Here is a 24,420-nt window from a genome sequence, read left to right as displayed (position 1 = left end):
TTGGTTAATTCAGGGAGCATCTGTAGCTTGACAGATGGAGGAATTGAATGAGGGGAAGATAGAGATGCTGCGTTGATGAAGATAAAGAATGTCAGTATCAAATATGAAATTATTGTTTGTGCACATATACACACAGATGTCAAGGGGAACTGGGGCGGCATATTATATTTAGGTTAGGAGAGATTTGTTTGCTCACGTCTGGTAGGTCAGCATATGGACTGTGCATCCTGGAAGCTCGATGTGTTTGAGTGAGAATGTGAACAAACGCATGATATTTAGATTTATAATGATGAACAGTATGAGTAGTATGGTACGTGAGCTATAGGCCTGTCACAATAATTACTATATCGAGTTATCGTACGATACATGGACATGACCTCAGTTATATTTACGTTGTCGACTTAGCGTACTCTAAATGAACGTCATGTGATATATTGACCTCAGTTATTTTCACATAATCAACTTATCGTGATATACGGACATGACCTCAGTCATTTTGACAACGTCGATATTGCTCGTTGTGTTTACATGTGTTTGTTTACCTTAGAACGTCACCAACATTTTAGTCAACATGATGCCAGAATAAACAGCAGGGTTTTCCCTACCATTATATATTTATATATTATTTTTTATAAGACTTGGGCAGACATTGCACATTTTTGTTAAAAAAGAAAAAAAGAGTCCATTTTATTTATTGTTTTGGTTGTGTGGTTTTATTTTATTTATGTTTTTTTAACCCTAGAATAAATCATTCCTACGACAATATATCGTCCGACAATATTAGTTACCGTTACAGGCCTAGTGTGAGCCTCACAGTAGGAGAACATGGATAACTGCTCCAAATGAGCTATGATGGGATCAGACTGATTAAAGACCCCCAAATCTGCTCTTAATTCCTTCCTAAGACCTGCAGAGCCCCCTTTAGGTTCATTTGTGACTGTGTTAATATCCTCACCCCTATGTTATAGCTAACTTACCCCTATTTATCCCCTCCCTCCTCACGCAGACAGGGAGCAATCTGCTATCTGGTGCCGTACAGACATCCTCCATGACCTGAGAAACACTGCTAATCTGTGTCTCTACCCTCCCCTGTCTGTCCCACACCCACTGCCTCCCAGAAAAAACAACCACCCACATCCCCTATCTTCCAAAAAGGGTACAGGCAGTGATGCAGAAATGAGAACGAACGATGGGAGTGGAAAGACAGACAGAAAAAAAGAGATTTTTTACTCAGCAGGCTCCTCCACCAAGACAATCTGAATGTCCTCCTTTTAGAACGGGATTGTCATTTAACACGCTGCAATCGAAGCTCCTCCTTTCCTGTCTCCACTCCTCGCAGTTATCGACCCGAGTGCAGCAGAGGAAGTTAACGCAGCCGCCACATATAGATCTTTACACGCTGCACATCTAAGCTCCCTCATCTCTTTCCACTCCTTCCTCTCTTTCTCCATCCCCATCTATCCGTATCATCGTCCAGCTCTGTCTGGAGGCATTTTAAAAGCAGTCAGACTGGAATTGATGGCAAAGAGGGAGTCTGTGCACGCATGTCCTGCCGCGGAGGAGCAACCAAAGGCCAGACTACCATGGCGACACATAACACCACAGCCCTTCCTCTTTATTGAGACAACACACACAGACACTAGACTCCACGGCTCTGTGCAGGTCAAACTGATGCTGATGAGTGTTTACGGCTCAACTTCATTACAGTCATCTCTTCGTTGTCATGTCCTCGCATGCAGGTGTGGGTGCACGTCCGTGTGTGTTCACTGTCAGCAAAGTGTCTAGATTGTATAATAGCTCTATTTAACCAGGAAATGCCTCGCTGAGATTAAGCACAGGAGCGTCCTCGCAAAGACACCAACTGCACGTAGAAGGTACAAAACATATAATTCAGACCTGATGATAATAAAACAATCAACAGAATCATAGTTCTGCAGTTTAACAGGCAAAATAGCTTAAAAGCCAGTTAAATAAAATGGAGTTTCGACACTGACAGCTATATTAGCTCACCTTCAAATCATTTTAAAAGAGTCCGTTGAGACAGAAGTTTTGTTTGTGACTGAAGCACTTCCCAGTCAAAGGGAACAGAGTACATGGAAGCTCTTTTCCCTGATTCAGCACAGACTTTTAAGAATCAAAGCAAATAAAGCAAAGGTAGTTTCCAGCCTAATTCACAGTGATAAACATGGAAGTAAGATGAGTCTGTGCATGTGCCGAATCCAGTGACTCTTCTTAGAAAACCTGTTGTGGCATTCCCGTCCCGTGGGCAACTTCTCCTAAATTTCCAGGAGAGGAGAATTGGCCTCGCTGTCTTTAGGTTAAAGCAACTTCCCCATTTGATCGTCAGTGTCACCATGTACTTTCCACAGAAGAGCAAAAAGGGAAACCCCCTACAAGTCCTAACACGGACTCCAGCGGGGAGTTTTGTCCCACCCATTCAAACGACTCACACAAGAAAAATGGTCCTTTTTGCTGACTCCCCCCTCTTTCGCTTTCTCTTTCATTCTTCTCCCTCACTATTCGCTGTGATTATGTCGGTGTCAGCATCACGTCTACATAACCTTCAGTGCCCCTCTGGGTCACTGGATCCCTACTGCAGTTTCTCAACCAGCTCATTAGCACTCACACATGCATGGTACAGCATCGCAAGGAGGTACACCTACTGTAACACCTGGCCTGTGCACACATCCACACGCCTAGTATGCATACTGTACATGCAAGAACAAGTCGGACTCACTTGAGTTTCACATTTAGTCCAGCACCTTGTAGCTTTACTGTAACACCTGCTCTAAATGAAACCTAATCCTATAACTTTAATATAACTAGTCCGAACTCACGTTTTCACAAGGATGTCAGCAAAAATACACACTGAATCATCACCACAATGTTTTGTTTTGTTTATGTGTACGTCTGTGCTGATTTCCTTGTGTGTAACTACGGTAGCTACTCTATGTATGTGTGTGTGAGTGAGAGGCAGAGTGTCTTATCAGTGTGGGAATAATGTGGATGGTTGGTGAACCGTGACTTGCTGACGGTGGTGTATCTCACTGTAGGTGTGGAACAGGGAAAAATCTCTGAGCGTTCCTCCCATTTTTTCGTTGAAGCTCGCCCAGCTGTAATTCCTGTCTCCTAAATTAATTATCAGGAGAAAGACTAAGGGCAGGGTCTTCTTTAAGTAACCAACACCCGCAACACAAACACTTACTTCTGTCTGGAGAATGACAACAGAGGAAGATTAAAGACACCCTGAGGAGTTTTTGACCACTAGTAGCGCTATGGAGCACTGTTTTTAAAAGTAGATAAAAAATTTTTTTCGGTGAGTAGCATTGAACATAAACAAAAAACCTCCACAGGGCATCTTTTAAGGAAAAAGTTGGACCTTTAGGGAAATATGCTCCCATGTCTGTACGGCAAATATGAAGCTTCTGCCAGCAGCGTTCTGCCACGTTCTCATCCCGACTCGTCGACACTTTGACAGACCCTTGGCGTCACTTTACGGTCACAGTAAACACATGATTAACGTTGTGAATTCAAACAAAAACACTTTAATGTGGTTTAGGCAACAAAACCATTTAGTTAGGTCTAGGAAAAAACATCATGGTTGGGTTTAAAATTACTGTTTGTAAAGTGAAAATGAAACGCACAGGAGCCAAACTGTGTTTTTTTTTGCTCTTTAAACTACGTCACCACACTCCCCGATCTCTTTCTCTATCTAATAGTGCTATGGATGGGTTTCCATTGTAGTTTGCTTGTCAGCCTGATGCGTCTCATACAGGCACTAAAAGGTGCTTTGCACGTTGGCATCACACGCAGACGGTCATGACAAAGCATCGGTATTTGACGCTTAACACTAAGACTGGAAACAGCTAGCCTGGGTCTGTCCAAAGGCAACAAAATCAACCTGCCAGCACCTTTAAATGGCGTTAGCTTTTTTATGGGGGTTTTGTAGGTGGTTTGGATCAAGCAAGGCTACAGCTCTTTCTTGCTGTTTCCAGTCTTCATGCTAAACTAAGCTCTTCATATTTACTGTACAAACATGAGAGTGGTATCGATCTTCTCATCTAACTCTAAAGTAATTGAAGGAGCGTATATTCCGAAATATTGAATATTTCTGTTAGTGTAAGTATGGTCGAATATAGACGTAGAGGCACAATCTGTATCCAGAGTGAGGGTGGATGGAATAAATGAAGGAAAGCAGGACAGGAAAGGAGTTTCTCTCTTCCTTTCCCCTGTGTGCTTCCTTTCTTTTTCTCTTTCTGCAATGACCTCTAAACTGTCCTGAGCAGAGGATCCCTTATCTGAACTCTACTCTTTCCTCAACACATCCCTCCTGTCAGCGAGCCACTGCAGCCCTTCCTCTATTTCTCTCACTCTCTCTCTCTGCCAACCTGTCTCTGTCACATACTTGTGTCTATCTCCCTCTCTTAATGCACTGACCTTTAAACTGTCACGAGCAAAGTATCCTCTATGTGAACTTTCCTCTTTGTTAGACACATCCCTCCTGTCAGTAAGCCCCGTCCTGCCTCTCTTTACGCTCTCCTCCTTAGTCCCTCTTTCAATAATCAGATCTACTATTTTTCCATGTGCAAAATGAAGCATTTCATTCCCAAACAAGATATTCTGAAAATACTTGCAGTTACAGGCATGAAAGTGAAAGTCATCCGTGTTTGAGCTGAGCTTTATATAGCTAATTAATAACAAACATGTGGCCTTCTACCAGCGACCTTATGTAAGTAGAGCTCCTCTCCTTCCACAGTGGTCATCAAGAAGCTTGTTGCCATAGTTACGGTGCTGATGCTGAGTGTGAGAGACGCAGTGTGTGTCCCTCTCGTAGCAGGATACAGACAGAGCCACTAATATCAGTAGACAGGAAAACAACCAGGCTGAGCTCAGCTGCAGCAACAAAGAGAGATGTACCAGAAGACAATGTGTTGTTTCAAAGCAAATATTGAAGTATTCTATAAGGTTTCTAAAGAGAAGATTGTGTTGAAATCGTTTTTTATTCATTCTGGCCCGTGGCGTGTAGACTACTGTACAGTGTTTTTTCGTTTAAGAACCACAAAAAGAGGATCTGACTCAGAGTTTCCCCCCAAACGGCAGTCCTCTCTCTGCTCCTGCGGTTTTAAAATCTCTTTTTTCTTTAGCGGCGGATTATCTCGCCAACAGAGGAGGCTATGTGAGGCTATACGTCTCAGAGGAAAAGCCTCTGGCCACAATAAAGTCTAAGAGACATAAACAAGCCAGAAGCTGTCAAATGTGGGACCAACTAAAAATCAAAGAACCGTGGATTATTTTGGGAGGTTTTAGGGGAAGCACCTAAATCTATTCCTTTCTTGCTGAGCGGTGAGATGGGAGTTGACCATACAAGGGCTCCTATACTGGTACAGTACTTTTAATGTGTAAAAGGAGTCCGTCCATCCATTGTTACGATACAGTAGGTCTGTATTACATTATCTATTTGTTTCCCGAATGCTCTTTACTGGACCTTGTACATTATGTCCTTATATAAATTATGTAATGTTGGTGCATTAGAAGACCGGTTTACTTAGCAAAGTATTTCCTGCCATCTGATGATAAATGAGACGTAGAGAAGTGGATCTAAGTGGATCTTAAAGTGCAATTAGTAGAGTAAGTTTGGTAAAACTTCATTTTTACAGGTCCACAAATTTCATGGTAATTAGGTGATGATTAGCAAGTAAACTATTTGAAATTTCTTTGTAATTACTGCCAAATTACCCCAATATTTACCTCAAAATGTATTAAAAATGACTTTATTATAACAATAATATAATAACATTACAGTTTTTCTCATTCACTTTGGCTCAATTCGTGAATGAGAATATTTTGATTTCAAAACAATGAGTTCAAATCTCTAAACAATTAGTTTGTTGTTCACAACAGATTAGAATTTCTCATTCATTCAAGCAAATTGCACGTGTTTTGGCACGTGTGTGCTAAAGAGTAAGTACAATTGTCTACAATTTGCGCAATAACCACATGAACCACTTGGACATGTCTAGCTGATCAAAACTGATGATTTGATTCTCAGTGAAGTTGCAACACTGTTCACAACTTCTATACATTCCTTCATCGTTTGAGCCGTCACATGCAAAATGATTCATTCAGTTATCAAAGTCTGTCAGACATACATGTGTAGTCCATAAATATCTATGTTGAGGAGGTACAATTTGTTGTTTTTTAACTGTAATACCGAATGTTTTTCAGTGTTGCAGGGTTGTTGTTTTTTGGCATAGATGTCATCCTGTGGCAAATTTTCTGTTCACTGTATATGACTTTACATGAAAGTATATGAAAAGTGAATTTTCTGTTTATTATACATCTAGCACATTGCTACACAAATACATTTACTATATACATACTGTGCATAGACAAATGTGCATATCCTGTTTCTGTGTAACTACCACAGTATTGTAGAGTATTTTACCTACTGTTGAATTGGGAATCTAAAAAGCTCAGTGTGATACACAACAGCATTTAGCGCAACAAAACTGACATTCTGGTATAGTACAGTAAGCAGTCAGTGTCAATAAACAAGTAGAACAAAACAGAGATTTATATATAAGAAACATTTCCAGGGTTGACATCCATGGTGAAAAAACACCTAAACATTTTGACCAGTACGGCTCACACGATGACAAAACAACTTTTCATTTTGGAGGCATTGACCAGTTTACAGAGACAGTAACTATGTTTTGAGTGAGTTACTACCTTTTGCAAACATGCAATAGAGTTGTGATGCCCAATGAAACAGTTGTGACCGTTGCACTTTTACAGTTTATAATAATAATAATAATCTTTATTTATATAGCACCTTTAAAAACAGATACAAAGTGCTTTACAATAACCACAGAATACATTAAAAACACAGGGATAACAAAAGGTACTAAAAGCCAACAACTAAACACATAAAAACCTAAAGGGTAAAACAACTACAATGTCATAAAACATAAATAAAATCACAGAAAAGCAATTCTAAACAAGTGAGTTTATAAAAGTGATTTAAAAGATGCAACAGTTTAGAGAATGTTAAGACCGTTTTGTTTTTGCCAAAGTGACGGAGAGAAACTGTGAATGGATAAGTGTATCCTATAATTACCATTCAATCTACATAAAAACGAGTATTGTCAGGTATGTTTTGTTGATGAATACTCTCGCTGCAGTCTGGTACCTTGTAGGTGTGTGTCTGGCATTAACCACTAGATGGAGCAAATTCTCTGTGAAGGGAGTGTTTGTATGACTGTACATGTTTGACTCAATTTCACTTCAAACTCCCACACTGACAGATGACTATAGACAGTCTCTGAAATGAAATACCACAGTTCAAGTTCATTGTCATATGCATTAAAAAGTACAGTTGTACATTCAAATGCAATGAAATACATCTGTCCATATGGCTCTATGGTCCCTTAAAAACGATGTACAATAAGAATAATAAGAGACCACAACAATAATAAGAAATCCTACAATGATAAATAAATCTCTGTGGGTTTTTTAAGTGCTTGTTTAACCGCCTGGTAGGGCTGGGCGACTAAATACCTCAATATCGATATTTTAGGGATGACTATTGGTGCTTTCACAAAATTACACAATGAGATTTTTGATAATTAATCATCAGTAATGTGTATATAATAACAAAGTGGGTAAAAGTAAATAATAGAACAGCTAGAAAAGTCTTGAAAGTTCAGAAAATGTCATCACTTTACTATAATGCAGCCTGTAAAACCAGGAAAAGACAACACTTATGCCATATTACCATATCCAAAATCTAAGACGATATTTATAGGCTCATACTTCACAGTGTGAGGTCAATGATTGATGGCGTTTTCTTCACTGCTTCTACTGTGTGTGTTCTTGTCTCTGATTGGTCTGTTTCTGTGTCCATCAGACTGTAGCTACACCTGTCACCTGGAGTGTGAGAGCCAGGTCCAGCTGGACTGCAACCGGAAGGACAGAGAGCCCAAAGAAACTCCATCTCCCAGAAGACGCTGCTCCTCTGCAGCCCCTCTGCACAAGGTGAGCATTTCAAATACAACAAAAAATAGTTGTGAAGAACTATTTGTTGCCATTTTTCATGTGTGTGTTCCTGGTGCAGAGATGTACGTGAGTCACGGTTGGGTAATGGCAGGGTTCATTCTGCAGCATCTCTCCAAGCCTACACTCTTACATAACCATCCTCCTCTTTCACATGCTGTTCCTCCTCCTCCTCCTCCTCCTCCTCCTCCTCTTCCTCCTCCTCAGTTGTCTGCTTATGAATTTATACATGCGCTCATTTGCTTTTTTTGGTCACAGAATGTTCCCAGGACAGAATATGCTCCGTCACATAACCATCTGACGTGCCTCCCTGCCTCTCTCCTTCACCTGCTCTGTTGCTCCCTTCTCCTCCTCCTCCTCCTCCTCCTCCTCCTCCTCCTCCTAGATTCTCTCTTTTCATCTCTCCTATCCTGTAGTGATGGTTTGATTTATTCAATCAATGCTGGGCCCTGATGTCCTCACTGTCCTCAGCTTCTTTTATATGAATGTAGACTAATTAGGTTAATCGCTGCTCTCTGTAGGGACCTCCATTATTAGCTCAACCTATTGTCAAATGTTATGTATGCTAGTGGAATATATTTCAAAAGTTACATTCAAAATCTATCATTCCAGCTGTCATACTCTCATACTATACAGTAATTATGTATAATACTTATGTAAAATTCCTCCTGAAAATAGTGCTTCGCCCACTCTTTGTGTAAGCACATGTGAGTGTGCATGCTGCTCTTGGCATCCAAGCCTCGGTCACCCACGCAATGTGGTCCAAACACACACACACTCACACACGTACAGTAACATGCACAAGAGAAAACGCTGGATAACCCCACAGGCCTGCAGCAGAGCGTTGGCAGCTACTGTATGTGCCGAGGGGGCAGATAACGCAAAATTAGACCCCTAGTAGTTTGGCAGGTAGTGCTGCGCTTCCAGAGAGCGTGACATACAATCATTGTACCCTGAAACACGTTGATTGGGAACGGTGGGAATTGGAGCGAGCGAGGAGGGGGATAAATTAAGTACATTTCACCAAATGTCTTTTACTTTTGCTCAAACAGTTCAGGCTGTTTAAAACACGCTCATTTCTTTCAATATTCAACATCTACTGCAACAAAATTATGACACACACATTTTTTTGTGGAGTCATTTTTAGCTACTCGTTCTTTCTGAGTGTAATGACTGAGTTGTTAAAGATAATGAGCTGAAAGTCATTATTAAGTTGAGCAATGATGATGTTTGTCCTGGAGGTATGTGAACTCTGTGACTAAGGCCTGTCTCTCTCCTGTTGTGTTAGTGCACGAGTACTGCAGACAAGAGGAGATATGACAGTTCATTTCCTGCAGTCCTCTTTCTCCCCTTTTGCTCTGTTTATAGCTGCAGCTGTGTGTGTGTGTGTGTGTTGTTGTGTTTGTTCCTCCTCCATCGTTACAGCCCCTTATTGTGTGTGCATCAGCAGAAATTGATCCCCCTTTTTACCCCCTATACGCACATACATGCAGCACACTGGCCAGGCTTCATCGACTTGAAGCCAGCGGGAGTGTCGTTCAGTATGCATATATGTGTGTGTGTGTTTGTAGCATCCCACCCCCTGCAAGCCGCCGTCTCCCTCAGTAATTACACTGATGGGAGAAAGGAGCAGAGCCGCAGGTCATCAGTCTTCAAACCTGACAGAAAGACACCCGATGAAAAGGTGACACTCTGTCCCTGCACACTGCAGCCCTCCACTACCAGATAGGTTTACCTATAATGTCTGAGTAGACTTTAAAATCATACTATTACACACTCAGACACAGCATGTGCAGACAGATGCACATCAATCTCAGCGGTGACTGTGGCATTAGCTGCTTGGTGACAAGGGGGGGGGGGGGGTCACTGCCAGAGTCAGAGGGCAGATTTCTGGGTCAGCGTTAGGTTAGAGGTCGCCGTAATCACTATCCTGAGGGCAATCATTCGTTATTTCCTTAATCTCACTTTAATAAACCCTGTGAGCCCTCCCCTCCATCCTCCACCCTCCACCAACAAACCAGCGGTGGTAGACGGTGTCTGTCGCCTGATTGGTTTGGGTGTCGAAACAAAAGCCTCAACTAATTATGGCAGCATAAAAGCCACATGTTTACAGTGGTTGCCATGGCTTCGTTGCATCCTGCTGCAGAATCTCACTAGAAAAGCAGCCATCTTCCTGCTTCCTCCTGTCATTGCTGCACTTACGTATGTAAAACAGGAGCTGTGAGGCTTCATATCTCTCACTCATCAGCATTTCTCTTTCTACTTAACCATGCCTCTCTCTCTCTCTCTCTCTCTCTGTCTCTCTCTCTCTCTCTCTCTCTCTGTCTCTCTCTCTCTCTCTCTCTCTGTGTGTGTGTAAGAGGAAGTGGCCATGCTCTGCAGGGTGCAGTCGCTTGCAGGAAGAGAGCGAGAGTGGAGGGAGAAGGGGGAGGGTGCTTGCAGGCTGATAACACTCTCAACCACAGATGGTTGAGCAAAGGTTGCAAGAGAGTGAGGGAGCAAAGCGGGCACAGAGACAGACAGAAAGAGAGTAAGGAGAGGAGAGGAAGGGAGAGAGTGAGAAAGAGAGAGAGGCTGAGTGGGAGGCTTCTCTGGTAGTAAAGCAACGGAGAGAAGAGGAGAGAAGAGGTAGGACGGGGGTCTGTGAGCGTCTTGTTGCTGCAGCCAAGAGATCTTTACTCTACGACGCTGTTTACTCTGGACTCTGGGGACGGATGGATGCTCGCTCACACTAATGCCGGACTTGAATTGAACCGTTCTTTGTTTTCTTCGCGGTGGCTCCTCTCAGAGACGCAGACACAGACAGACACAGGAAAGCAGGATGTGGTATTGCATGCATGCCTTTATGAGCGTAGGTTTGCAGGTATAACAGGGGCTCTCAGGTGAGCTGGGTTAACTTGAAACCAACCTGTAAACTGACTCCTTGACACCAGCAACGTGCCTATGTGTGTGAGTTACATACTGTGTATGAGTGTGCACGTGTGTGCATGTTTAGCTGCAAGTGACCAGGTGCATATACTGTATGGTGCATTTGTGACACCGGCGTCAGAGCAGACACACGCGTCAGGAGGAAGTGACACGTCTGTGTTCACTCTCGGATTTCCTGGTCCCCTCTCCGGTGGCACGCAAAGCACCGAATCTAAGCCGAGTTCACCTGTCTCGCCCTCACAGGCGGGACCTAAACTCTTCTGGATGCATCAGCAAAGGAGCGCTGACTTTTTCTGGATGAGTAAAGGACAGTTAGAAGCGTGTGGACTTTGATTGTGGCTGAGTGTCACATCAGCCCCCGCGAGATAAACCAGCACTTCCTCAAACTATTAGCGTGCTGCTGCTCTGGTGCCGGCGGCCGTCTCTGGACCTCTCCATGACTGTCAATACGGTGCTGACCCCCTCCATGACCAGCAGTAACAGCATGAGCAGCGGGTACTGCAGCCTGGATGACGAGAGCGAGGACTTCACTTTCTTCACGGCCAAAACCACGTTCTTCCGCCAGCCCAAACAAGCAGCTAAGGTACAGAATCAGAGTGAGACAAACTCAGATGGGTTAGATGGTGGTTGTTTCAGTTGGGCTGGGAACCAAACTGACATTTAGATTAAAAAAACACGCTACCAGAAAGCAGAAGTGTGGAGAGGAAGTGGTGTTTGTGCATTCTTAAGTAGGCCTGTAGGTGTGTGAGCGTGTAGGACGGGGTTACTGTCATACATCTGTTGTGTCACATTGATCTGTCGGCCTTGTTCATCAACATTGATGCCTTCTGGCAGCTCATTTATCATGTGAGTGGCTAGCAAAGATTTAGCAACATAGTATGAAAACACTGTTTGGTAGAGCTGCAAGGATTAATCGATTAATTGTCAACTATTAAATTAATCACCAACTATTTTGATAATAGATTTGAGTAATTTTAAAAGCAAAAAACGTTGGGCTATCAGTCGATTACATGACTATGACTTGCCCCAAACTGCATGTGATTATCATAAAGTGGGCATGTCTGTAAAGAGGAGACTCGTGGGTACCCATAGAACCCATTTTCATTCACATATCTTGAGGTCAGAGGTCAAGAGACCCCTTTGAAAATGGCCATGACAGTTTTTCCTCGTGTTATTTAACCTCCTTCCCAACAAACTAGTATGACAGTATCCTCACTCTAGCTTTAAAACTGATCCCGCTGCAGCCTAAAAATCACAAGTTGTGTTAATGTGTTAGAAATAAGTGCCGTTAAAATACATTTTTATTAATGCGTTAACTTTGACAGCCCTAAAATAAAGTAAAATTTCTCTGATTACAGCTTCTTAAATGTGAATATTTTCTGGTTTCTTTATTCCTCAATGACAATAAACTGAATATCTTTGAGTTTTGGACAAAACCATTTTCTGACATTTTATAGATCAAACAACAATTAAGTGAGGAAATAATCAACAAATGAATCGACAATGAAAATAATTGTTACTACCTACTGTTTGGAGAGTGAGGACTTTATTTCAGACTGGTAACAACGATCAACAGAGATAATGTGTTTTAGGGCCGAAAGTAACGATTATTTTCATTGTCGATTAATGTGCCATTGTTTTTTGATTAATTGATTGGTTGTTTGGTCTATAAAATGTCAGAAAAATGTCCATCAGTGTTTCCCAAAACCCAAGATGACGTCCACAAATGTCTTGTTTTGTCCACAACTCAAAGATATTCAGTTTACTGTCATAGAGGAGTAAAGAAACAATTAAATATTCACATTTAAACAGCTGGAATCAGAGAATTAAGACTTTAAAAATTACTCAAACCGATTAATGGATTATCAAAACAGTTAATGTAATAGTTGACAACAAATCGATGAATCGTTGCAGCTCTGATGTGTTTGCTGTGTTTCAGCAGAGAAACTGAGTTAATGATGCTAACCTACAGATTCCATAGAGGCCTCTTCCCTACAGTGCGTGGGAGAGGTTTCCGTAGAAACACAGCTGATATTTTAGCACCAGAAAAAGTGTGTGTGTGTGTGTGTGTGTGTGTGTGTGTGTGTGTGTAGGGCAACTACTTGACAGTAGCAAACCATTTTCCTAGTTACCATAGCAACTCTTGTTGGCTCACACTTCCTGAGATTTGCTCTACTGTACTTTATTACTTCACACATAATTGTGTCAGATACTATAGCTCCAGTGCGTACAGTATGACTCGCTCTGCAGGGTGCTGCCTGTTTGTCGTTGGGGCTCGTCCCAAGATGCACAGCAGGTGATTGAATGGTTTTCTTTTGGAGACGTGTGACATAGAAAAGACGAAAAGTGTTTCCGGAGATGAAATTCTTGAAAACCACACAGACATTTGCATTCATGTAAAACACTCTCCAGCCCTCCTCTCCTCTTGCTGTCCTTGTCCCGGCTGTGCCTTTGGTGTCTGACTTAGAGAAGGTATAATCTCTGAATAATTGACCAGCTGTGTTGTCAGCGTGTGGAGTTAGGGTTGCTGCCGTGCTGAGACAGAAGGGTATTGGGGTTAGCCTGTCTGGGCTGCCGGCGCAGAAGCGGCCAGCTGATGATGTAGCAGCACAGTCAGCTGTAGGACGTAGGAGGGGATTGGCTCTTGAATTGCGTCTTCTGGTAGAGCATTAAAAGGAGCCATTCATTGAAAGGGTCCTGTTTATTTTTACTGTGTTTGAATATGAAAAGAAGATAATGCAAAGATCTATGTGGCATCCTATGAATACACACATTATCATGTAAAGATTTAAAAAATGTGTCACTGTGACACACTCCGGGAGATACTCACATTCATCAAAACAGTGAAAGGGGAGTTCAGATCCTCTTTTCTTTATGAATTATTTCCGGAGCTGAGCCTTTTGCTCCAGATTAGCCAGCCAGCTTTAATGTGTTTTGAGTGTGTGTGTGTGTGTGTGTGTGTGTGTGTGTGTGCGTGCGTGCGTGCCAGTGAGATGAGCAGGAGGTATGTTCAGTTTGTCCTGGTCTGCTTTTTGATGCAGTGAAAATTAATGAGTTACATCACTGTTGTATAAAAATACATTTTCACATACTAGAGCTGCAACAATTATTCGAGTAATTGAAGAAGAAGAAGAAAAAATAGTAAATATCTCTGATTCCGTCTTCTTAAATGTGAATATTTTCTGGTTTCTTTACTCCTCTATGACAGTAAACTGAATATCTTTGAGTTGTGGACAAAACAAGACATCTGAGGACGTCATCTTGGGCTTTGGGAAACACTGATCAACATTTTTCACCATTTTCTGACATTTTATAGACCAAACAATTAATCGAGAAAATAATCGTCAGATTAATCGACAATGAAAATAATTGTTAGTAGCAGCCCTGTCACACATTTACAGCATAAATCTGTGCAGTATCTCATACGCTTCACACATCAAACAATTCGTGTGTAGAGGTGGACTTCATACAGTACTGTACTGTATTAAAGGTACTATATGTAACATTTAGAAAGTCCTTGTTATTAATGACACTGATGGCCGTTAAGTGAACTACAGTCAGCATCCTGTCGCTCGTTCTCGCACTCTGTAGGCGTGAGCGATCATCCTGTGCATCGGCCAAAATAGTGACGTTACATCACATTCATATATCACCTTTACTATCTGTAATGTCCAATCTCCATGATACTAACTAGTTTGCCATTTGCGAATTACTTCAACAGCTAACATTACGAAGCAAAACCGTCCCGAGTCCTTCACACAGAAATCAGTCCACAGTCTGCTATAGGCAACGGAGAAAGTCGGGGAAGGTCTCAGCTTTTACATTACAGTCTGTTCACACGATGGCAATACGAAGCGATTAATACATATAAACAGTTTTGAAGTACTGGTACTTGAGTATTTCTTCTCTTATTACTACACCTACACTCAACTACATTTCATTTCAAGTGTTTTATGTTCATTTGAGGGAGTAGTTAGTTATGTCATAGATCAAAGACTGTACGAACAAAACATAATATACACTTTAAAATATGAGGCATAGCTTTACATTACAGTACAACGCTATAAAAAGTAATTAGATTAGCACCACTGGGACCGCATACGACAGCGAAATACTGATAACTTGTACACTAATCTTGTATTTATACATTGTGGTATGCTAATTTTAGGGTCAGAGCCTTTTTACCGTTGTTTATGTGTGTGTGTGTGTGTGTGTGTGTGTGTGTACTGCTGGCACACAGCGGCCTCTGAGCTGTGAAATAGACTCAGCGTGTGTGTTTTCCTCGAGCTTCTCCTCCTCGACACTTGACCCAGTAAAGGCGTTGTGCTCCTGTTATCAGCGTGTGCGTGTTCACCAGTTATCGTTGAATTCTGTTTTTTTACTCTGTATTATTTGAGTGTTGTTAGCTGAGTTCTGACGGCGCTCGCCTCAATGCCCTCAATCTTGGCCGGTTGTAATAGATCCTTTAGTCTAGTGTTACCTGAAGATCATGATGTCAATCGCGCGCGCGCGCGCACACACACACACACACACACACACACTTGCAGATTTGAGTGACAAAGTGAAGAGGGAGTTCAAGTTAACAAAAAGGTGGTCAGGTCCAGACAAACAACCAGGCTTGGCACATGGTTTAGTACTGACTAGTTTCAAGCAGTCATATGACCTCTCTTGTCTGATCTCATCAGAGTGAGAGCATCAACACTTACTCACGTCACCCTGAGGTGTGTGTGCGTGTGTGCGTGTGTGTGTCTGCATGGCATATGTACATATCTGTGTGTGAACCTTATGTAACAGTCTTAGATATCTTAGACTCTTAAGCTGCTTTACATCTATCTGAATCATCTATCATTAAAGTGGATTAACTGGACCTGTCACCCGTAATATTATTATTAGCAGACAGTGACCGATCATTCAGTGGGTACTTATTGCTAGAGGCTAATGCTTTCCAGGAAAAACTGACCTTCAGTTGTCGCATTTTTTCAACAAAGAGAACATATTTGATCACTTGTGTCATAGCGTGCTACAGGGAGGACGTATTTTTTTTTTTTTTTTTTTTAAAGTTATTTTTTTGGGGGCATTTTCCATTTTTATTGACAGGACAGTGGATAGAGTCTTGAAAGGGGGGAGAGAGAGAGTGGATGCGGAAAGGGCCACAGGCCGGATTCGAACCCGGGCCGCCGCGGTCAGGACCAAGCCTTAATACATGGACGCCTGCTCTACCAACTGAGCTAACCCAGGCACAGGAGGACGTATTTTTGTAGGCCAACCAGGAAGTTAGCATCGCCCTGGTTCCCTCGACAGAAAGCCAATATGATTGTTCCATTGGGTTTTGGATTATTGCAGAAAATAAGCTCTGTGGCAAACACACATTTATGGATTAATTAAACATTCGGTTCAGCAAGATAATCTCCACACATGAACACCGAGGAACGAGGCTGTAGAGGCGGACAAGTTGACTTGATAACATTTTGTAGTATCATTTAGCCATTTGTTAGCAACCGCCTTTTTTGAGACATATAAAAGCTTCTAAAATTCACGAGTGGGATATTTACCAACGTATTTTATATTGTAGAACAACACGTTAACATCTCTTCAGCTTGTGTTAACCACAGACCTTATTCAGGCATCTAACTAAAACCCCCCTGACTTACAGATGAGGGAACTGGAAGTGATAAAATACAAACTCATATCCAGGTTTAAGGACTCATTCCTGCAGCTCTCTAATAGGTACATTGTTTACCTGGACGCTCCATGCCTAGCACTGCGTATGTTGAGTGAAAATTAAGAACTTCTAAAAGCGCTAAATGCAGCAAAACCTGTTAGTTTTGGTGTGTGAGATTGGAACAGATTGGAACAGTTGACCAAGGTGCTAGTCCCCGTAAATGTTAGGTGTTTTCCTGTAACCACAGTGCAGACTGCGCAGGTCTTTTCACAGTTCACATCTCTCTCTGTTTCTGTGTTCTGCCGGTCATTCGCTCCCTCGTGACCCGGTCCAGGCAGGGCAGTGTCCCAGGACTTTGAGGAACTCTCAAGGGCGGAAACTGCTCTATTGTCCCGTTCTATTGTCCCCTGACCACTCTCACTGGTATGCAGAACGGGAGGGCAGGGCACTGCCTCTGATACATTTAGAAACACGCATACAAACGCAGGAATTCCTGCGAGGTTCTTTTCACTTTGTTGCCTTTTAGACGGGGAGGAATTTTGCATGCAAGTCATCTCAAGATGCTTTTCTTAACCCTGGATACACACTTAATGTTTATCCTCCAGAGTTTTATGAAATGTGTGTGTTTTTATTTCATTCTTTTATGAATGTGATTAGATTAGTGCACTTAGTGATTCTTCATGAGTCTGTGGAGATACAGAACCAGCTCTTAATGGACCATTATGTAATATATTTACAGTAATAAATCATAAAAGGACCCTGATATGTCATCAGAGATTAAGGAAACATGTTAAATTGAAATACTGGCTTTTCCGATAACAATGCTACAGCCAGTATGTTCTCCTTTGAAATTTCCATTCCGGTCCAGAACGTTTTTGTTTTTGCTGATGTGATCCCGTCCACTGCACATTTCGACCCCCCTTAGCCACAAATGAAACAAATTGGCACACAAACACAGCCTTCTGCAGCCATGGAAGCAAGCAAACGAGAGATAACAAAGATAAAGTTAAAGTTAGAGTCTACCCGACCTGAAAAGCCTCGCCACATCTCTCTGTGGTCCGTGTGCAGCTGGGTTATCGAGGCAGCGAGTATATGAGACAAACAGCCAGTCAAGTGATTCTGATTACTGCTGCTGGCCAGAGTCTAATGCGGTCGTGTCTAGAAGGTAACCCTCAAATTGTGGACTGCTGTTACCCATTGTTAATACTAGCTGTCAGTCCTACATATTATTCCTTTAATATTTAAATGTGTTTGATTTAAAGGGATTAAAAGGGGGATTTCTATCATTGCATTTGTAACACGCTGTGACCAAAATAGCATCTGCTGCTCAATCACTGCTGTTTCACTGCAACATGGACACAATTACCATGATAGGAGGACCATAATTGCACCGACTAGGAGTGGCTGATGATACATGTGGTAGAGATAAAAGCAGCAACAAAAAGAGTGAGCAATGTGGTAGGCAAATTATAAAATCCCCCTGTTGTCGCTGTTCCTACTCACACACAGAAAACCCCTGCTGTCCTGGCATCTATCTCCAAATGTCAGCCTTGAAATGTTATCACCGTTTTTTGCTGAGCTACACTTGTTCTGTGTGTGTTATTTATTACCACAAGGTGCCTGAGTCTATGAGACACACTCATGCACTTGCACTCTGTGTTGAATGAAACAGTGACTTCATCGCACAACCCGAGGACTCCCCTACAGAAAAGATTCCTGCCCTGCACTCTCTCTCTCTCTCTCTCTCTCTCTCTCTCTCTCTCTGGCCCAGAAAATGCAAACGAACAAGAGAAAGAAAAAAAAATGCTATTGTGAGATAGAGAGGATGCATCCCACTGTACTATAAATAACCCAGTCAAACTCTGTGTTGCTAAGGCTGGCTCAGCAGCCGCTCTTTCATCATTCCTCACCCCTTACTCGCCTCTTTCACTGCCTCCCCCTCTTCGCCTCCCTCCTTTCATTGCATCTTCCCTCTCTCTATTTTTCATTCTTACTCGCAGAGGGAAAGGAGTAATAGTGAGATGGAGGCAGTGCTGTCAATATCCTCGTGCTGTGATTGCGTGATTTGCTCCATTCACAACATTTCCTGTCCCCATGTAGAGCTGCGTGGTTGTGCAACCACGCTGAGGAGAGAAGAGATAGTATAGAGTCTATAAGAAAACCCCGTCAGCTTCAGTCCTCCTGAGGTTGATAAAGATGGAGGATAGGAGAGGGATGTGTTGTCACAAGTAGTGCAGGAACCAGCCTGGATCATGTGTAGACCTGTTTTCAACCAAATGTGACACCTTATATGCCTGCATGTCAGTCAGTCCACTTTTGTTTTTAAAGGTTTGCATGGTGGAAGCGAAGGGTTCCTCTTGATTCTGGTGCATTCAGATGTCTATTCATAAACTTGAGCAAGATAGAGCATTTGCTTTTTGTGTGGAGGAAGCAGCACCATCTGCTGGTTAAAATAAAACACTGATACTATACCAGATATGTGAATACTCCTCTCTCTTTGCCTTACAACAGAGGGAAACAAAGGAGGAAGATGAGAGAAGAACAAAGGACCTGTCAGAGGAAGAGGTGCGGACAAGGATAAAAGAGTATAACGCTGAAGTCTCTGAAAATGGCATGAAACTGGTGAGTTGTGAACACTTGTTGTAGCTGTGTACTGTATAATGTCAAACTAACTATGACTCTAGATTTAGAGCTTCCTCACTTTCATTTGATGAATATAAAACAGGAAATTCAGCTGGGTCATAATGTTGAAAAGATTATACAAAAGTAATCATAAGTAGGTTATCAGAGTGAAAGAGAAAAGAGGAGTGTGGTGTTGATTAGAATTGTTTTCCCCACTAAATGATGTCACCATTAATGATTGCATGGTTTCATTAAAATAAAGTAACTTTGATATACACAAAAAGAAAATACATTTTTGTTGTATTTTATTGATTAATATTAGGGCTGTCAATCACTTAAAGTATTTAATCGCAAATTAATCACACACTTTTTATCTGTTCAAAATGTACTTTAAAGGGAGATTTGTCGCTTTATGTAAATGCATGTATATATGTATTACTGGAAATAAATTAACAACACAAAACAATGACAGATATTGTCCAGAAACCCTCACAGGTACTGCATTTAGCATAAAAAATATGCTCAAATCATAACATGTCAAACTCAAGCCCAACAGACAACAACAGCTGTCAGTGTGTCAGTGTGCTGACTTGACTATGACTTGCCCCAAACTGCATGTGATTATCATAAAGTGGGCATGTCTGTAAAGGGGAGACTCGTGGGTACCCATAGAACCCATTTTCATTCATATATCTTGAGGTCAGAGGTCAAGGCATCCCTTTAAAAATTAGCCATGCCAGTTTTTCCTCGCCAAAATTTAGCACAAGTTTGGATTGTTATTTAACCTCCTTCGCGAGGCAGTAGAGGTAGAGGTCACGCCGCTAAGCTAGCTAACCGACAGTACCTTCATATTTGCCGTACAGGCATTAGATTGGTATCAACCTTCTCATCTAACTCTCGGCCAGAAAGCAAACAACTGTGTTTCCCAAAATATTAAACTTGAAAGAACCACATACAGTACTTCTTTCTATATCAACACTGTGCCTCCACTCTCTTATCGTCTTCCTCTCCCTGTGCGTTCTAGGCTTCAGACGGATCCTACACCGGCTTCATTAAGGTCCACCTGAGGCTCAGTCGACCAGTCACGGTCCCCGCTGTGGAAGTGACGGAGTTAGAGGCAGCGTCCAGGCAGACGGGTGGCGGCCGCACTCAACCACCATCAGAGCACCAGGAAGGAGGAACGGACTGTGGGCAGACTGAAAAGAGAACATCCTTCTACCTGCCATGTGACTGTGTGAAGCAGATCCACATCAGCTCTCTGACCTCCACCAAAGAGGTCATCCAGGGCTTGCTGAAGAAGTTCATGGTGTTGGACAATCCCCGCAAGTTTGCATTGTACAGGCAGACGCACCGCGATGGGCAGGGTGAGGAAATAACACCTGGTTTCTCGCTCATATGCAGAAAAACATGTGTAATACACGGCACTGAATTATCTTTGTGCTTTCTTTTCCCTCCAGATCTGTTTCAGAAGCTTAATCTGTGTGAGCGTCCTCTTCTGCTGAGGTTGATAGAGGGGCCTGATCCTGACCTGCTCAGCTTTGTCCTCAAGGAAAATGAGACTGGAGAGGTGGAGGTGAGAATACACACATATACACACACACTTTATACATCTAAGGTAGGGGTGTCGCGATATAACGGCTACTGACTTAAGAGATCAATAATTTGACACAAAAACGGTCCGCCAGAGTCCGACATCAGAACTGCGTCCATAGCAAAGGTCTGTTATAAAGAAATAACAGACCGTAGAACGCCCCTGATTGACCAATCAGAATCGAGTATTCAACAAAACCATGTAATAACAGAGTTAACCCTTTGAACTCTGCAATAGAAATGGCCTGCCAGTGCCTACATTGATATTTTTTCCTATTGTGATGTCATTTCTCAGAGCATCTTCAGTAGCTTCATATCACTAAAATCTGTACGAACCTAAGCTAAAATGCTATGTAAGTCAATAAACGATAGTAATAGATTAAAGTATTTATATTGTGTCATAAATAAATAAAAAATGCAAAAATCTGATGTTTTTTTTAAGAAATTGTTACTAAATAAACACACAAAACATATTGATCCAAAAGATTTCTAAATGTAGAAACATGAACAAAATATTTCCCAACACTCAACATAAGTTATTTGTGCACATTTTTAATTTTTGTGCAAAGGCGTTTTGATAGTTTCCTTACATTCGGCACGTAACATAACATAATGATGTCATCACAAGCGTACAACGTGGTGACGCAAAAGCTTTAAAGATTCATTTGACTGACAGTATTATTATTTTTCATTTTCTATAGATATCACAATAATAGCCCTATTCTGTGATATCTAATTTCTCTCACAATTTTTCCATGTTTTACTTGGCAGGAAAGGGGAATTATAGAGGCTGTTGAGGCAATACTCCTTTTTGATGGGTATTAATAAATGGCCAGTAGTAGATCTGCAACAATTAATTGAATCATTGTCAACTATTAAATAAAATTTTGATAATCGTTTAATCGGTTTGAGTAATTCTTTAAGAAAAAAAGTCAAAATTCTCTGATTCCAGCTTCTTAAATATGAATATTTCCTGGTTTTATTTACTCCTCTATAACAGTAAACTGAATATCTTTGAGTTGTGGACAAAACAACACATTTGAGGACGTCATAGACCAAACAACTAATCAATTAATCGAGAAAATAATCAACAATGAAAATAATCCTTAGTTGCAGCCCTAGCTACTGTAGAAGCAAATACAAACTTTCTGCAGTGTTGTAATAATCTGTTCCTCTCATTCTCTGACAGTGGCATGCGTTCTCTGTCCCTGAGCTACAAAACTTCCTGGTAATCCTGGCAAAAGAGGAGACGGAGCGCGTACGGGCAGTGTCGCAAAAATACACCGTGTACCGACAGAAACTACAACAAGCCCTACAACAACATGACCCCTGACCCCTTCACCTGTTACCTTACGACCTCAACCCAGGGAGAGACTGACCCTTTGAACCCAAGATCTATTCAGAGACTGGAGCCGGAGCTGAACTTGTCTCCACACACACACACACCCAAACACACAGTACATCCACACACAGATGCATACCCTTTCTCAGGACGCATACAAGTCCCCCCCCCACCATCCACACATCCACTCCACGAGGGGTTGAAAGCGACGTGAAAGGCTACGGGGTGTGTGGTTTGATGGCTGATTGGACAAGCAGTGTTGCCAAGGACACACACACAGCGACACAAGATCTGAAACTCCGACGTGAGATCTCATTTGGGACTGAAATAAATCATTAGCGTTTTCAAAGATCCCCTCTTCTTCTGCTACTTTTGCTGCTGCTACTGCAAGTGTTACTTATGCATGAGTCTCTCTCAGCTCATCCCCCCCGCACATAGAAGTCAAACAGTAGGCATGATGGTGAATTTTTGATGGGAGGACAATCATACTGAGTGTGTTTTTAATTTCTTTTTCTCTGAATTGGTGTATAAGGGTTGTCACCAGATGTATTATTTTTGTGCTGGAATATAAGACGTGTGGATTAGTGAGGGATGTGTTTGGGGTCAGAAGCTTTGGATGCTAGAACAAGAAGGAATGGAAAGGTTAAGAAAGCGAGATCCATTCTCTGATTTTTCTCAGGTAGCATGGGTAGAGCAAAGGGAAAACGTAAATGAAGAAAGAAACCGATTCCCGCCCTGCAACACCCCATTTCAGCCCACTTTGTCCACAGCCTTTTTTCTAATTTGTTCCTATCATTTTATTTTCCTACTTTAAAGGTGCTATTGATAACATTGATAACATTCGGCAACTAGATGTCGCACTCTCATTCCCTCGTTCCTTTTCATTCACTTCACAACATGTGGTTGCCAGTTCGTTGCACAACCTGCATATTTCATGGTCAAGTTGAGTCAGCTATAGTTTTTTCCACACTAAGGGCGTTTTCATATTATGAGATCGTACCGTTGCCCCTCCTCCCCACTCCCCCGCCGCTCAGCTTTCACATTAGTAAAGTTGTTCCGTACCCGAGTACACTTGCATCATCATCCATGTGTATTTGTTTATGTTGAGATCAGCTGTTCTAGCGGCGGAGCATCGTAAAACACTTCATTCAAACTTGACAGAAAAAAAATAAAACTCACCAAAACCGTCGTTGTTAGTCTTTCCAACAATCACAGACTCTGGTCATTTGGTCGAAATAAACTCTTATTTTATTCTCTCTCTCTCTGCCCGCTGAGCAGCTGAGCGGCTCTCGTTCCTCGGAGGCAGACCGTTAAATTAGCTTAATAAAATAACAAACATCGCCCAACCCCATCGCCTACTATTGTTTATATTTTAAGGACCCTCTCGCCTGTTTCCTGCTTTATGGCGCATATTCAGATTTCGGAGGAGACCGGCGTCGCTGAAAAAAGCCTGCCCTTTCACAACGACTGGCTGACTGCTAATGTTACTTACGTTAACTAGCAGTCCACTTCCGTGTTTCAGTACGGTTTGCTTTCACACCCGATGAGAACCGTACCTGAGTACACATGAACCATACTCCAGACCACCTTTTCAAGCGGACTCGAGTACAGATCGATGAACCGTGCCCGATTACGGTACGGAGCGTTCACATTAATCAAACAAACTGGACTTTGGGGTCAAGTGCTCTCCGATCTGGGCCCGGGTCCCTGATGTGAAAGCACCGTAACTGGCAACTTGATCGCTGACGACCCGGAGATACCACATTGTTTTACAATTGGCTCACAAGCATCGTTAGAAGAGGGAACCAAACGTCAGATATAAACAAGTAATTCCTTTTGGAAATGATTAATTCACAATCATAATATTTCTTTTAGGAAAAGCCATATTTTTATTCGGCACCCTTCTAAAAGCTCTGTGGATTTATTATTTTTTTTTAAGTATTGGCCTAGATAAAAAATGTTATCAATAAGACCTTAACGCCATGTGAGAAAATGCTGTCTTAAGTCCGACCCACTTACCAATCCCCTTCCCCCCTCACCATCCCCCCCACACACACACACATACCTAAACTCTTCTCAGATGATAACTGTGATTTAATTTCCCTCCTAACCTTGCATGAACTGCTGAGCGAGGCAATCCGCATACCTTTACAGATTTTACACTTTATTGTAAAAGTGATTTTACACTGTTATTACGTGGGTTGCATTTGAATGTGAGAGGATT

The 24,420-nt window shown here is 42.0% G+C and overlaps 1 protein-coding gene across 3 annotated transcripts in view; it reads left to right on the top strand.

Moving 5' to 3' along the window:
• The window catches only part of rassf5 (Ras association domain family member 5), a 33,570-nt gene extending 10,508 nt beyond the window's left edge, over positions 1-23,062 (top strand). For 2 of the 3 annotated variants that reach the window (XM_037774566.1, XM_037774573.1), the window contains exons 2-6: positions 7,907-8,034; positions 19,154-19,264; positions 20,289-20,628; positions 20,722-20,837; positions 22,044-23,062. In XM_037774566.1, the coding sequence (XP_037630494.1) occupies positions 7,907-8,034; positions 19,154-19,264; positions 20,289-20,628; positions 20,722-20,837; positions 22,044-22,187 (839 nt within the window). In that variant the 3' untranslated portion in view covers positions 22,188-23,062. Of the gene's footprint in view, positions 1-7,906; positions 8,035-10,486; positions 11,564-19,153; positions 19,265-20,288; positions 20,629-20,721; positions 20,838-22,043 lie in introns of those variants that run through there. The other variant, XM_037774580.1, reaches the window with a different exon arrangement.
• Positions 23,063-24,420: the final 1,358 nt, after the last annotated feature.

Source organism: Sebastes umbrosus, chromosome 1 (genome assembly GCF_015220745.1).
Source record: "Sebastes umbrosus isolate fSebUmb1 chromosome 1, fSebUmb1.pri, whole genome shotgun sequence".
In the NCBI taxonomy this organism is placed as follows: domain Eukaryota; kingdom Metazoa; phylum Chordata; class Actinopteri; order Perciformes; family Sebastidae; genus Sebastes; species Sebastes umbrosus.
Note: the sequence above shows the minus strand (reverse complement) of the source record. Positions and strands in the feature narration are given on the sequence as shown.